Source organism: Pundamilia nyererei, unplaced genomic scaffold (assembly GCF_000239375.1).
Source record: "Pundamilia nyererei isolate P.nyererei 1_Seehausen unplaced genomic scaffold, PunNye1.0 scaffold00008, whole genome shotgun sequence".
NCBI classification, from domain to species: Eukaryota; Metazoa; Chordata; class Actinopteri; order Cichliformes; family Cichlidae; genus Pundamilia; species Pundamilia nyererei.
In genome coordinates, this window is record NW_005187409.1 from 6,287,875 (window position 1) to 6,303,816 (window position 15,942).

The window sequence follows — 15,942 nt, forward strand, 5'->3', positions numbered from 1 at the left end:
TGAAGGAGCATCAGGGGAATATTCCTAATTTTTGGAGAAATCCTTCGTGCCTACAAACACCACACAGAGACAAAAGAAATGCAGTCTTTAAGCATTCAGAGAGTCCGCATAAACAATAGCACTGAAAGGCTGATGCAGGTGTTTTTTTTTTGTCGTTTACCTGTGTAAAACTGTTTTTATGAGAAGAAGCTGTAGAGATAGGAGAACCCAACGATCCCAATGATGGCACAGCACAATGTAATCATCATCTTTTTCTGGAGACGCAATCAGAAACACACAGTCAGACGACAAAGAGAGGAATCAGGCTTTACTTTGCGAGCCGACACAATTATCAACATTGATCGACACTGGTTTGAGGAAACAATTGAGCAAAAGCAGAACAAAGGGTTATAGAGGTTTGTGTGTAACTGTGTGTGTAAAGAGACAGGAAAGGTGAAACGACTTACCCCCTTTTTTGACACGTGTGCACCAGTCTTTAAAAGCTGTACTTTGCAACACTGTGGTTAACATGCTGACAGCAGCTACTACACTCCAATAAAACACACACACCACTTTGCAACAAGCAGTCATCAGAATGTAAAATTCAGTTGCATAATTCCATTTCTGCAAGTCAAACACGACAAATAAACACTGGGTAATTTAACACATAAAATCTTTAATTTCTGATAAAATCATTGACATTTACACAGGTAAAAAAAAAAAGCTTCAATTTTCTCTTATGTTCCAGTCTGCGCCAACGGCTCAAATAAAATGGATTGTGCCCCTAAATGATGATGATGCTGCGGGATTCTCATTTTCAAGTGCTTCATACAAAACCACAGTTTAAAATTTAATTCATGCTTAAATTACAACATTGTTTTACTGAAATCGGCCTACTCCCTTATGTCAGGGCTTCTCCTCATGACTGGTTGGTACTGATTTTATGTACGGCTGGAATCATGTGCTTTAATTACCCTGTTAAAGCCACTGGATGACAACCTGTGCACTTTGGTATGGTAAACTGTCAGTTCCAAAGATTGTCTGAAATGAAATGAATGAAATGATGATGGACAACCATTACTGAATCCAACAGGGAGGTACATGTTGCTAAAGCTAATGTGATCTAATACACAGCCCTGCAAAAATCCTGTCGTCTTTTTTTTGAAAATACAAGTTTTCTATGTACATTAAAATGACTTCTTTAAATAAAAAAAGGAGGTATAATGTTCATTTTAGTTGAAATTGTTCATTAAGACTCGATGGGCTTTTTGGAGGACGTACTTTGTGGTGCGGATGAACTGGTAACAGTAAGAGGTGTTTGTAATATTGTCCCCACCCCCCACATTCACTAATGAGGGCAGTCTAAATGTTAGACACACCTATGAAGTAAAGAGCAGCACACATACAGCCTCTGTTAAAAATGTCAAACCATTACATCCTAAGGCTGTGTAAACAAAAACTGAACATTATCACCTTCGCAAACATCAGATGTACTGCAGGACTGTGTCTAAAACTGGCAACTCAGTAGTAAAACCTAAAACATGCCTGTTAAGGCATTTCCTAGTAGTAAGACAAGACTAGCCATGGATACTTTACAGAGTGCCCATTTGTATGTGACGTCATAAGCAACATGTCTTAGAACAGTAGAATAAATACAAAAAGACTATTCTGGCACTTACGGGAAACAAACCACTAGTGTTACTACCAGACTCTCTAAAACTCCTTTGGCATTGAAATATTTCTACAGCACTTTAACAGGAGGAGTAACTGTGTCTATACATGTAAAAGCTTTGGTTTGGGTTGTGAAAAGGATCAAATTTCAGCTGCTACAAGCAAGCAAGTAATGAGCGTTCATCACACGCGCCTGTAAGTTCATGAAATGTGTTCCCATAAGTGCAATCCTTCATATTTGTTTTTGTTTTTTTAACAACCAGTGATAATTACACATATCTGAGCTACACATTTGGAAATGTTAAAGTGCTGGAACTCCCCAAACCCTAACAAGAACAACAACAAAAAGAAATCCCACAGCAGTGAAAGTTCACTGGGGAGATTTTCAATCATAAAATCATATCAAGGCTCAAATAAATCAGGGGGTTTATGTGCTTCTGAAAGCTTTCAGATGACAAACGCTTCCCAGCTGATTCTTTGGCAGCAAATGTTGAACAGTGAAATGTTTAGTGACACTGAAGTGATGTTTTGTTTCCCAATTCCCTTTTCGCCTTCACAGAGGTACAATAGACAATGTACCTCATATGTCAGCTTTGGTCTTGTTTCCTCATTCGCAGGAGAGCATCCTCAATTGTCCAAAAGTGAGGGAAACCTTCAGTGTGTTTTATTCGATTGAAAAGATCTGCAGGTTAAATATTCTTATACCCATATGGAGTGATCAGGATCGGTTTTTCCTTCTGCAGGCAGGCTGATGAATAATGGTGAGGATGTTGAATACACAGATGATGAGATGATGGCAGCGATCAGCCCTATAATGTCTGGGTGAGGATGATGATGAGGATAATGAGAAGAACCACGGCACAGACCACAGCAATAATGATGATCTTCTACAGAGAGGGAGAAACATACACAGAAACAGTGTTGATGATGGGATACCTACAACTGAAAAGCACCCACAAACTGAACACCAGCAGGAACTAATTCGCCACTACAGTAACCAGAGGCAAGAGGCCCAGAACAGGAGAACAACAACACACCCAAAGTACTTCAAACAAGCACACACACCTCGAGTAAGCCCTCTGGATAGTAAGAAAACACACACTGAGCCTCAAAAGAAGTGCAAACTCCTTCCCAAAGCATGCCTAACAGACACACACCCATTATACAGCAGGTATTTGCTCAATTACTCACCCGTAACGCTTCTCTTACTCAAATAATTCATCATCATTTCTTTAATCCCACTGACAACCCGATTGCCAGAGCCACTATGATCACCAAGATCACCACAATCACAATTATTATCACCAGTTTCTGTTGGGGACAATTAGGACATAAATTATCAGATCCAATATCAGTGTAAAAACAGCAGGACAGCAGGTCTTTACTTGACAACAGCAGATGTATCAGATAACATCGATTACTCTTGAGGCTTATTTACCACAAAAACTCTGCACATTAGTATTGCACAAGACTGAAACAGGGTCAGGGTTGATTGTCTGTTGTCCTGAAAATACAACAGTTTGCCTTTGCACACACACACACATAATCTGTAACAGCCAGAAGCAAGCACACAACATCTCCAACCCTACAACACAGCAGCGGTTGTGGTTACAGCCTTCATGTGTAAACTGCACATCAACACAGTGAGGATGAAGCTGAAGAGAAAGGACAGGACAGAAAGAAAAGAAGCTCTCTGTGTGTGTGTGTGTGTGTGTGTGTTGGTGGGAGGGAGGATGCTTTTTATTCTGCTACGTGTTGCTGGGCAGGTCACAGTGGTGTTTAAAGCACAGGGTTCCACAGGCCACAGGGTGGTAACGGAGCAGGTAGAGGGGATCTGAGAGCACAAGTCACCACAGGGGGAGGTGGGAATGGTCTTCAAACAGGTTTCCCAAAAGCATCCTCTAGTGGAAGAGGAATTCCAACTATTCCCAACCTGAAAATAAAAAACAACCATGAGCAGGAGTTGCCTTCAGGACTCCTGCTTGATGATTGTCGGGTTGAGGACTGTGTGCAGGCCTCTGCAGGATCTGGATCCTTCTGAGGACAGGAAATGACACCGCACAAGAGCTTGTGACAGGTTGTTTGTTTTTAACCATCCCACACACTGATGGTATGCTATCCAATGGTAGTTAACACAGCTGTATCATCTCCACACTAGTTAATGCTATCAGTGTGTATAAATCTAAATTAGGGGAGTTAATGTTACAGATCTTTTAAGGGCACCTGCCAGGCTGAACAGGGTAAACTGAAAGTCTAAACATGAAAAGGAAGGTTAACCAGTAGAGACTGGGAGACATCTTTACTTTGTTTTGGTTTCATTATTGCTTGAACAGCTTATTGTGGACTGTGATTACCTCTGGCACGAAATTCAGAAAAAAACCCTATAACTGCATTTAATGAGTCACTAACATGTAAATGTTGAAGGTCAAGCTTCTATGTTTGAAATCAAGTCTCAGAGGTCAAAGTACCTCTGAGACTTACCTTAGCTTTTAAGAGAACAATTTTCAAAAGCCAAAAATCGATTATTTTGTTAACAGAGTTAGCACTTTTCACTGATAATGACTTAGACTTCAAAAGTTAAGATAATTCTTTCTTGACAATATTTTTTTTGTTTAGCCTGAAGGACTTTTTACAGGGTTTACTACCCTGTACAACCTGCATTACACCTGCATGACGGCGCAGTTCTACTCAACATGAGAGAGAAGAAAGCAGACTACATTTCCATATGCCGAACATATTCTAATTCACAGTCAGTCAGGCTGGAGAACGCAGTTTTTTTGTCCCATGGTGTCAAAGTTATTCTGTTTAATTGTAATTTTTAATCTTTGTCCTGCTTGTTCAGAACTAACTAGATTTGTAAATGCAAAGTTATTAAATAAATAATTCCAGTGCTTTTGGGAAACCTGACCATTGTTTTCGATGATTATCACTCACACGGCGAGCCTCTTGCTGAAACTTTGCAGCTTTTTTAGTGTCTGCAACAGCGCGCTCCACAAAGCCCACCGACTGGTCCATGTTGCTCTCGATCCTGTCAATCATTCCACCCTGATGTAAACGGCATCAGAGGTAAAGAAACGTAGCAGTGAAATTAAACAGAAAGAGAGAGAAAAAGACAAGCACCAGCAATGCAACAGTTGTTGCGAATGGCAACGTGTGCGAGTACTGGGTGAGGGAGGGTGACAGAGACATGGTGAAGGGAGGATATGTAGGCACACTATGTGGTTTAAGTGTGGCAAACAGTGAGGAGTGCAACAGTGTACAGAAGATAAGCAGGAAAAAAAAGACAAAAGCGGCTTGGTGCTATGACTGGAAAGAAAGAAAAAAGAAAGACATTACCTTGCGTGCTTTGGTCTGATACCTTACAGCTTTTTTGGTCTGCTCCTTTGCTGCTACTATGTGGTCCACCGACTTGGATATATTCTGCTCTATGTTTTCTACCATGTCACCCTGAAAAACATGCAACATTCTGTAAGGTACTGACACTTAAGCAGAAATGAGAAGCAGATTGGGTTAAATACAGAGGAATAAATCCGGTTAGAGGGGTATTACATGTTCACTGAACAGTTAGATTGCCAACACCTGCACTGAGGATCTCAGGCGTTTGTTTTGAATTCTGACATTTAATTTTAACTTGAATCACTTTTTATAGCCTCATATAGAGATCTATAAAGAGAGATCCAGGACATCAGCCTTGGTGGAGAATTAGCTCTGCGAGCACCCTTCTAGTTCTCTTCTGTAATTCAAACTTTCAAACGTAAAACTGGAATTAAAACTGGCAGGGAAAAAAAATAATATCCAAAACAATCTCACAGCACAACATGAAACATGTGCATAACAACAACCCTTACCTTACAAAGCCTTTTCCTCAGACAGCATTTTGCAAGCAACAAGAAATATGTGGTTATATTTAGTTAAGAGGCTAACAGTAATGTCCCTGCACCAGCTAGTTAGACGTTTGTTGACCTTGATGATTTATTCTATTATTATTTGTATTGGTACCGTTAACGCTGAGCGATGGGATGGAGGTGACAGTGGCAGAAGAGCGCAAAGAGTAAAGGAAAGACATACAGCTGGAAAAGAGTAAACAGAGTAATGATGTGCAAAGAGTTGGATACAATGAGGGCTGAACACAAAGCCATGGAGAGGATTTAAGGATGAATTCAATGAATGAACAAGCAAATAACTAGAATCAAATGACAGGCAGGTGGATGCAGAGGACCGTACCTGGCTCTCGACCAGCATGGCGATGTCTACAAACATATCGTGCAGCTCCTTAATACTACTCTCCAGACGGACGATGTCTTTGTGTCTGGCTTCAATCTCATTCAGGGCTTGTTTGGAGATCCCCGAGTCTATAATCTGTGCAAAGGAGAGGCTTAACATTACCGAACAGCATCAGTTTAAACACAGGTGGCTAAATGAATATTTGGCATTGATTCAAATCAATGTGTATTCGCTTAAAACGGCACCAAGCTAGAAAACAGTTGTTGTGATACAGCCTAAAAATCTAAAATCTATTCAAGGACACCACTACACAACAGTCCCGTCCTGCCCAGCAGTTGGACTCCTTAACAGTTAAGTGAGGTCAAAGTCTAGCCTGTTTGTTACAGGAATGTGATACACCGTATCTGAAAATATCAAGTTAAGCTGTGCGTCCTTGTGCAAGAAATTCCTCCCTACTTGTGTATTTTTTTTATCAACGTGAGCTCAGAGAATCTTGGCTACATTTTCAAGTTTTTCACAGCTGCTGCGTGTAGCCAAAGCAACACAACACAATGCTCCTTATCTCAGTGTGTCATGAGCAGACTGAGTGCGAGTCAGGTCGACTCCTAAGCGCCAATAATTAGCTGACACAAGCAGTTCAAGTTTTACTGAGAAACTGACAACTCGGCTTTCACAGTTCAACCACATCATGGTGGAGTTAACGTTAAGGTACGTCAAGGAAAATGCATATACGTGCACAAACGCACACTCTTACCCCTGCAGTGAACACAGAAGCATTACCACCCTCCAACATCTCCTCTAGTTCTTCATCCGTAGTTGCTTTTCCAGCTGGAGAGGAAAGGGAAAAAGGAAAAGGAGCGGGATTAATGACAAAGGCGACAATGGAACCGTCAGATGTCTTTGTTGGTGTCGTTGTGACTCACTGATCTCGAGCTGTCTCTGAATACGTCCTTTACTCCTCTCCCGGAAATCCACCTGAGCTTCATTATACTTTGTCATCACCTCCACAAACTTCCTAGACAGAACTGCATGCTGGGAGGTAACAGAACAACAATGGAAGAGCTTATAAGTAACACTTTTAAATGATGAATGCAGAAACTTGAAGACAAAGACGTGTATTTGTCCCGTCTTCCTCCCTTCACGCCTGATCAGTTGCGGCAGATGGCTGCCCCGCCCCAAACCTCGTTCTGCTGGAGGTTTCTTCCTGTTAAAAGGAAGTTTTTCCTTCCCACAATCGCCAAAGCACTTGCTCATAGGGTTTCATTTTATTGTTGGAGTTTTCTGTGTTTTCTCTGTACTGTTGTAGGGTCTTTACCTTACTATATGAAGCACCTTGAAGCAACTCTTGTTGATTGATTGAAATGGAATATTTTAGAAATAGAAATCTTAAAGCAGAAGTATTAACAAGCACCCTCTTTTCTTAATTCTCTCTTAACCTACTTTTACCTAAAATACAACAAATAAGACCATCAGAAAACAATCAACCTCACATACAACGCCCAGCATGAGGGGGAAGTTTGCAAGAAAAGCGCTTTCTCAGAAGGTTACTTGAATCATCTGAAGGAGATGATTTACCTGTGATTTACGTATCCGCGTGTCAGCCGACACCCTCTCCTGCTCTTCTGACTCCAGATTCCTCTCAATGGCTGGGAAGAAGGCAGAGTTACTTCACTTAAACAACCTTGAACTGATTAAATATAACACCACTATTCACTTGTTTACTAATCCACCTAACATACAAGTTATTCATAATGACAGGCTGTATGTAGAAATGGGAGCGGGACTCACTCTTGAGTTTGTTCCTCGCACCGTTGGCCAACTTCTTTATGTCATTGGTGATCGCCTCCAAGTCCTCCTGTGTTTCTGTGCAGGATACAACATAGTGCAGATTTTCAGTGCTGATGCCTTTCCTGATCAATGGTGTGTTATTTTGTAACGCAAAAAAATGAAGTAAATGTCAGAGCTGGTGGTGATTTCTTACTCTGATCTGATGTGGGAGCAGACAAGATGACAGAGTAAAGCTTTTTCACTTCTGTCACGTTCTCATCGATTTTCTCAATGTTGTTTCTGATTACCTCGATCTGTAACACAAGGACACACCGCAAATGGCAAACACATGCAAATCACACCAGCTTAGAACACGCAGGTCCTCGTGAATGCAAGTGAAGCAAAACAATCACACTCAGTGCATACATACACCCATAGCAGCACTTACCTCAGAAAAGAACTCATCCATGAAGCCTGCGTTGTCCACAGCAATCTCCACATCATCATCATCTTGATCACACACCTATAAGAATAAACAGAAAGAGCAGGACTAAGAGCGTGAGGTGGTAGGCCCTATGTTTCTCAATGGCTTTTCATTCTTCATGTAGAACAAGCCCATCCAAAAATTTTCCTTGTCAACCTGTTGTCTTTAGGTTAAGAGCCGACTAGTTGCTGCACAATTATGGTATTAATTATTTAATCCATATTTTGGGGCATCGCCAGAAAGAAAACCAGCACTGTTAACACTGCACTGCATTAAAGGTCCATGCAAAACCCCCTAAAATTAATTTTTAAATCCAAAACCAGCCATTTGTTTAGGACATCAGTAAAATGTTAACTATTCAAAATGCCTTACAACAACCTGCAAGAAGACAAAAGGGCTGAAACTGAGTTTATACAACTTTAAAAAGAGGACTTCCTGTTTGGTGATTGTGGGCAGCGTTGTCCTGCTTTCAAGTTTCATGCAAAAAAACAATTTTGACCTAATTTCAGTATGGAGAGGTAGTTTAGTGCATTTTTAGCACATTATTATTAGTTACATAAATCAACAGGATAAAAGACAAAATAAATCTCTTAGCTTGTGTGTGCATGTGAAGCATGTGTCCTGAAGTAGTGACATTGGTTGAAAATGTGAGGTAGTAAGTCCTGCAGTCCACTACAAGGTACACTAAAAGTTTTGTTTTACAAGGGGTAAAAATACTGTACATTTCTGAAATCCCACCAAATCAAAGTTAAGACTCTCAACTTGAACAAACAATTTAAGCTCAAACACCAGAATCTTAATATTAGCAAAAAAGTATAATTTAACCTCCCTCAAAGCCATAAAATGTGGAAGCTGCAGTTTCTGTCATTTTGAAAAGAAAGTCCATGTGCTCTGTTAACCCAGCCGCCACACATGCAACATCAATGGAAAGCCCGGATTTCCCCTAGACTCCATAAATTGTGCTTGACATAGAGGTCTCAGACTCATGTCAACGACAGAGGACAAAAATGAACTGCTGGGTCTTGCAGAAAAATAACCTCGATATCGGTGCCTCCAACACTGTCAAACAGCACCACAGACTAGCTTGCAGATTTCCCGATCCAGATCTGGGAGGATCACATCCAGAGGATGCCCAGTAGTTGTCTGGAGTGCAAACAGGCATGTGGAGGTCATCCATGCAACTGAGCTATTTTATAACAGTTGGATCATCCTGTAGCTCTAACCCATCTAAGACTTTTCTCATGTATTACATATTACTTAAGCAATAAAGTATGTTTGCCATGATATTTGCAATTAGATAGATAAAAAGAATACATAAATAAATAATGACATAACAAACCAGCCATGGTTCAAAACCAATCTTCCATCCACTGTCTTAACTACTGATCCAGCATCCCCCTGGGGGCTCCAAACCTCTGTTTAAATAATTCAAAGCTACGTCCGAGTCCATTAAACTCTGCACTTGTTATTTTTTGTATCTCTAAAACCTTACAATAACAGTATTTACATTAAACCTTTAACACCGGTGCAAACTTAAAAAAATAAAAATAAAAAATTAGGTCAGCAGTGGAGGCTCCAGGAAGTTCCTGTTCCCAGCCAGAAGTTAAGTCTGGTATTCACCTATAAAAACCACACCCTGAAACTTCAACACTTTGGTCCTCGCATGGATTATAATGTGGTTAGTTGTGAGCTTTAGAGGTGCTGCTAGGGGAAGTATTTCCCATCTCAACGTCAAGCTAAACAAACTGGCTGGAGTCTGGTGAGAAGAAGGATATCTCTATCTGTAGGGTAAATACGAAACCTCAAACAACATTAAAGGAAGTGTATTCAAATCACACTGCTAGACGATATATTGAATTTATAAAAATAAAATAAGCAGCTGTGCTTTCTTTAAACACAGTAGAGTCAAAACAATACAATTAGCTTAATTTAATTTACAACTTTACACATTTATTTTAGAGAGATTTTCTGTTTAATTTCTTTTTTCTGAAGTTTTTCTGTTTGGGTTGGAAAAGCCACCGAACACAGTTTAGACCGTGAGTCTTCATGCAAAGCTATACTAATGAAATTGCTTCCTGGTTAGCAGCTCAGCCTGACGCTAATCAGTTTACATCCAGCATTTCATCAGAATGCTTCACGCTGCTGACTATACGTGTCACAAGTGACGAGCAGTAAACACAAGTCAGCACTGATGGTTTGCTACGCACGCACCAAGCATAGGCAGTGAATATTTAACATCTAGGACCAGAGGCAGGCTCTAAGATGTCAACCAATTTTCACTCTAAGCTGACTTTAACAAAACTGAGGCAGAGTGAACGGACATCACGGCCACGCCGTGACTGCGTTTGATAAAGCGAGAAAAGAAAAAGCAGCCCTATTTGCTTCCTCCCTTCTAATTACTTCTGCTTTTAAGTTAAATATATTCTGATCAGACACCCGATGAGCTGTTCCAGGCATTTGTCCAGAGTTTGTGCTTTGTCACAGGTGACTCTGTGTGACCTGCAGAGGTCCACAAATTTGGAATAAGCTTCAAAGCACTGATTTAGGTTAGTATAATAATGTATGTTGGAAATTAAAGATGCATTTGCTGTATATTATCTGAGGTTTGGGCGTTGTATGTTATGGAGAGGCCCATTTCACAAATAACACTCTTATATATTATCATTTTGGAATTTGTATTTTAATAAATTTGTGAAACCTTCGGCTCTTCAGGTGTGCACCCAGGTCAAAGTCGAGGCTTGGAAAATGTTAAGACGTCATCGGTTTGATGCCTCTGATCTCATATCAGCTGACTCACACACAGTATTTACAATAGTAAGCTCAATAAATATTACGGTTCATTCACACTGCACCTGTCCTGTGCACCTGTCGTGCTTCTTTTCACTGTCATATTCAAACAGTAAGCATTTTCTTTTGCAGTCCTCAGTTTCTGGACAGTTTCAACATTTGCTGACATTTTACAGACAAAAATGATTAACTGAGAGAATAATCAGCAGATTCATCAGTATTGAAAGTAATCATTAACCCTTCTAGGCAGTAACATTTACTGCAACTGCACGAATGCTGACTTTTAGACTTGGCCTTTAACCTTCCAGCCTTCATCGAAAATTTGAATTGCAAATGTAGCCGAGACCATTTGCTTCAGGCTGGCGTACCTACAGCAGTAGTTGAACCGAGAGTTTCCAGGACATAGTGCTTGCTTTTGAATCTCTCAGAGAGTTCTTCATCAAACGCACCACTCAGGCTCACGCACACTCTCACACTGCATTTCTGCTCTTGTGAGATAAGACCAAGCACTCACTTCCTTCCAGTGTCTCTCATTCAGCAAAAACAAGAGGAAAGGGAGTGATGTGTGCACCAAACCAAACAACCAAAGACCACAAAGACACGCACACACACACACACACACACACAGCTTGTAAAAACATCGTGATAATGACAGGAACAGTCAGAGGCAGTGACCTTATCCAAGTCATCAAGAAAACTTTAACAGCATTACTCAATAAACTCACTTGCTCATCTTAACACTTTACTTCACTTCAGAAGACACAAAGAAATTCTTGGATCAAACTCCTACGAACCATTTCAGCTTAAAGTTTGGGAGATGGCCAACTCTTCATGATTGGTTTGCGAGATGTCAAATATTTGGGAGGCATGTTTAGACAGGTGAACAAGGTTTATAAGTAACAATATCTAACACGAGCTTTAAATGGTGCTGCGAGCCAAAATCCAGCCCGACTGTTGGTGAATTAGATTTGCTCGCTTAGAAATAAAAAATAGAATAACAAAAACAAAAAGCATGACAGCTATAATCTCATGCAGAAGATTGCATTTAAGATTTTGATGGCTGCACAGTGGGTAAAATTAGGTCAAGTGGACATCACAATTAGAAAACATCAAACACGCAGCACAGAATAGTGATAGTGGAGTTGAAACTATGTGGGCACCAGTAGAGCTACAGGACAAGATCGACCAACCAGAAAAAAGAAACAAATATAAAAGCAGCAGAGGTTTTGATGATCAATAAAAAGTTAACAGCCAAGCAAAAAGAAGAAAACCACTTTGGAAAGTCATTTGTAAGGATTTGTTGTTTCTTCAGGCTAATATGAAGTTCAGTTTTTGGACAATTTGTCGATAAATGATGCAGAAAATAATCAGATAAAATCCATAATAACAAGAAATGTTAGTTACTGCTGTCTGAGCAACAGCATTTTCTGTGGGATGGTTTAAAAATGAGCTGCTAGCTTTAAAAGCAGTAGCACAGAGGCCTGGGGTCAGATTTACAGCAGCGTGGTGACAGAAGCCTATTTAGTCCATCAGCAGTTGTGTTGATGCAAAGCATCTGACAAGGGATTTTAAAAACTCCATATGGCAATGAAGACGGCATGTTTACACTGTTACATTTTTACCACTGGGTGTAAAGTGCTTTGAGTGACTGATAAGACTAATAAAGTGCTACGTAACTGCACTCCATTTACGATTTGTGCCGGTCAGGTTAGGAAGCAGAGCAGCACCAGAACCCCAGCTCGTCACTGAAGACACAGAACTGAAAACCAGATGAGCTTAAATGAAAGTGCATTTGAAAATACTATGAGGGAACAGAAAGGCAGAACAACAGAAAGTAACAGTCATGTTAGTCTAGCTCACAAGTGAGATTACCAACTTCTCCTCTCAGTATTTCTCTAAAAATAGTCAAATAAAACAAGCGTAAAGTGGAGCTTGGCCAATAAGCTGCCACATGTAACAGTACAATAACTTCAGCAAATTACGTTTCTACACTTCATACGGTTTATAAAAGTGCCAAGGTCTTCAGTACGTCAGGTGATGTGATAATGATGCCAGTGGCGTAAGCAAACATTGACATGAACGCGCACATACACACATACAGCCTAGATTACTGTCGGCAAGTTAAACATTAGAAAGGAAACTCAAGGAGGGAAATGAAGACAGGGGGGATAAGGTGGGAAGATAAAGAAACACAGGAGTAAAGGCAGGTCGAGGTAGTCGGAAAAGACGCAAGTATTACTGGAGAAAAATTAAAAATGTCACACGGCCTGCTTATAAACACATGTCTGACCTAGTTCTGCTTACATCTGTACTTCCTTTAATGTAAAGCCAACTGTGTTGTGATAAAGATACCTGGGAGTGGGGGCAAGTGAGGAATACCACTGCTCAAACAATTTTAAAACACAGCAAATATTTGACCAGCAGTTTTAGGTAGCCATAGCAACACAACATCCCTCAACACACGCCATCATGAGTTACTGTACAACAGCAGCAGCATAACCCAATTCAGAAAAGAAGAGGCCAGTGATATAAAAAATGTGGGAGACTTGCGCTGTACTGCACCATTATTGATATAGACCCACTGGCCACTTTGCTAGAACCCCATTCCTTCAGAACTGCCTTGATTTTTCATGGCATGCCAGGAACCTTCTTTTCAGTCCATCCTGAAAAGAAGCAGCATTGTATCACAATGTTGCTGCACATTTGTTGGCAGCATGTCCATGATGTGAATCTCTCGTTTCACCGCATCCCAAAGGTACTCTACTGAAGTAAGATCTAGTGGACACGGTCAACACAATACTCAGGTAAACAACGCTCCGTTGATATTAAGGAACTCAAAGTGTGTAAAGACAACACCCCCCACACCACTAAACCACTACCAGCAACCTTAACTGTTGAGACATGCAGGAAGATCCATGCTTTCATGTTGTTAACGGCAATTTCTGACCCAACTACCTGAATGTTGCAGCAGAAATCAAGACTGTTCAGATAATGAAACGTTTTCCAGTCCTCTATTGTCCAATTTTGGTGAGCCTGTGTGAACTATAACCTCAGTTTTCTATTCTTAGCTGACACGATTGACATCCAGGGTGGCTGTAGCTCAGGAGGCAGAGCAGGTCATATGCTGATCGGAAGGTTGGTGGTTTGATCCTTGGCTCCCCCAGTCTGCATGCCGAATATCATTGAGCAAGATACTAACCACAAGTTGCTCTCCAGGGCATCCATTGGAGTATGAGTGTTGAGTATGTGTGCAGTTAGAAAGCACTTATAAGCACAGGAAAAAAGAAAAGTTGCATGTTGTATAAAGCGCTATATAGGAGTCCATTTACCATTACCATTTACATCCGGTGTGGTCTTCTGCTGCTTTAGCCCATCTGTAATAAGTGGTCATTTGAGTTACTGCTGCCTTTCCATCAGCTAAAATCAGTCTGGCCATTCTCCTCTGACCTCTGACACCAACAAGGGATTTTCGCCCAGAGAACAGCCGCTTACTGGATACATTCTCTTTTTCAGACCATTTTCTGCAAACCCTAGAGGTGGTGTTGGGGGGAAAAAAATCCCAGTAGATCATTTCTGAAATACTCAGACCATCTCATCTGACACCAACAACTACACCACACTCAAAGTCCCTTAAAAAAAAAAGTCACCCCTCTTCTCCATTCTTCACCACCACCTGCCAACACGGCTAAATGCACTCAGTTGCTGTCATGTAATTGAGTATAGGTCAAATGTCTGATTATCTTAATTTCTAAATAAATAGTTAAACAAATTATCAAGGTGCTGGGACCAGATCCTTCATTCTTCAAGAGCTATAATAAAGTCCTCCCTTTTATCGAGCAACAGTTAATCAATACCAATGAAAACACAGTGACTCACCTAAGTTATTTTTAGCCACGATACACCGGGATATACAAATTAAGCTCAATTTCACTGGAATTACTTGGGTAAATATGACCTGTTGAGCTGCAGTTCAGTTAATAAGAATTAACCTCTACTTCAAACCTTATACTCAGAAGTGAAAGCACAAAACACGTCTTGGATCACTTTCATCCAGCACTTCCATTCCCAATCATTATCCAAGCTGTAATGTCACTACAGCCATCACATGAGTTACATCATCATATATCTCACTATTGTTGTTTGTTTTGTTTTTTTTATATATGCTATATATTTATGGTAAAGGTTTAAATCAAAGAGTGTAAAATTTTCATTTTACAAATCCTAACCTCAAACATCTTAAAATGGTCGTTTTTCTTTTTCGGAGTGTGCAGAGTCAATATTGATGAGTAAAAGGAGACACTTTCAGAAAACTCAACGTTTCCTAAACACTACCTACCGCTTTAAGCTGCTCCAATCGGTCCTTCATTTTTAGGCGGTTAGCTTCACAGTATTAAAATAAAGAAATAAACACAATATTGTGCAAAAAGGGTTTAAAAAAAAAAAACTAGTCCCAATCTCTCAAGTTCTCAGCCAGCTGCCAAGCTAGCTGTGCAACACAGACCCACCGCCAGTGAGGCAGAAAATTAAACTCCCCAAAAGTCTTGACAGATGTCCCTGAGAAAACGACTTTTTTCTGAAAACAGGAGTCTTTCCGTCGCTTTTCCATACAATATGGCTGCTGGGTTTGAAGCCAGTGTTTTTTTCTTGCTAAATCTCCTCGCTCAGGGGATTAAAACAACAGTTGTGTGGAGCCGTATAATCTGTTTCTCCGCTGGCTACCAGTAATCATTCTAAAACGCACTTTTATGGCTAACGCATGCGCAGACAAGTCCCCCGATCGCGAGGATGAAGCCACGCCCTGAGCCACCTGCACTCGTGATGCATTCAGGTATTGTAGGAATAATAAACTAACTAACCTGCGGATTTGTTGGAAACTCTTTTAAAAATATATAATAAGGAATCAAATGTGATTATTTTTGTCTTATGAGGGAATTTAGAGAAAGATATGGAGTCACAGAAGATAAATATCCGCAGAGTCTCACAACAGCTAAACAACATGCTGTTAAATATCAAGTTGCCTGGTTGAACCA

General features: G+C 40.4%; 1 protein-coding gene across 4 annotated transcripts; it reads right to left on the minus strand.

The window, feature by feature from the left end:
* On the minus strand, positions 1 to 15,654 carry stx3b (syntaxin 3b). Of its 4 annotated transcripts, none has more exons than XM_005723142.1 (11): positions 15,249 to 15,654; positions 8,090 to 8,164; positions 7,856 to 7,955; positions 7,663 to 7,737; positions 7,450 to 7,520; positions 6,798 to 6,906; positions 6,629 to 6,702; positions 5,875 to 6,009; positions 4,585 to 4,695; positions 161 to 254; positions 1 to 50 (listed from the first exon to the last, which is right to left on the minus strand). In XM_005723142.1, exons 1-10 carry the CDS (start codon positions 15,276 to 15,278, stop codon positions 177 to 179), a joined length of 858 nt encoding a protein of 285 aa, XP_005723199.1. In that variant the 5' UTR covers positions 15,279 to 15,654; the 3' UTR covers positions 1 to 50; positions 161 to 176. The 4 variants fall into 4 exon arrangements, with proteins under 4 accessions (XP_005723199.1, XP_005723198.1, XP_005723197.1 ...); XM_005723139.1 differs by lacking the exons at positions 1 to 50; positions 161 to 254; positions 4,585 to 4,695 and adding exons at positions 2,470 to 2,537; positions 2,842 to 2,961; positions 4,987 to 5,097; XM_005723141.1 differs by lacking the exons at positions 1 to 50; positions 161 to 254; positions 4,585 to 4,695 and adding exons at positions 636 to 2,537; positions 4,987 to 5,097.
* Positions 15,655 to 15,942: the final 288 nt, after the last annotated feature.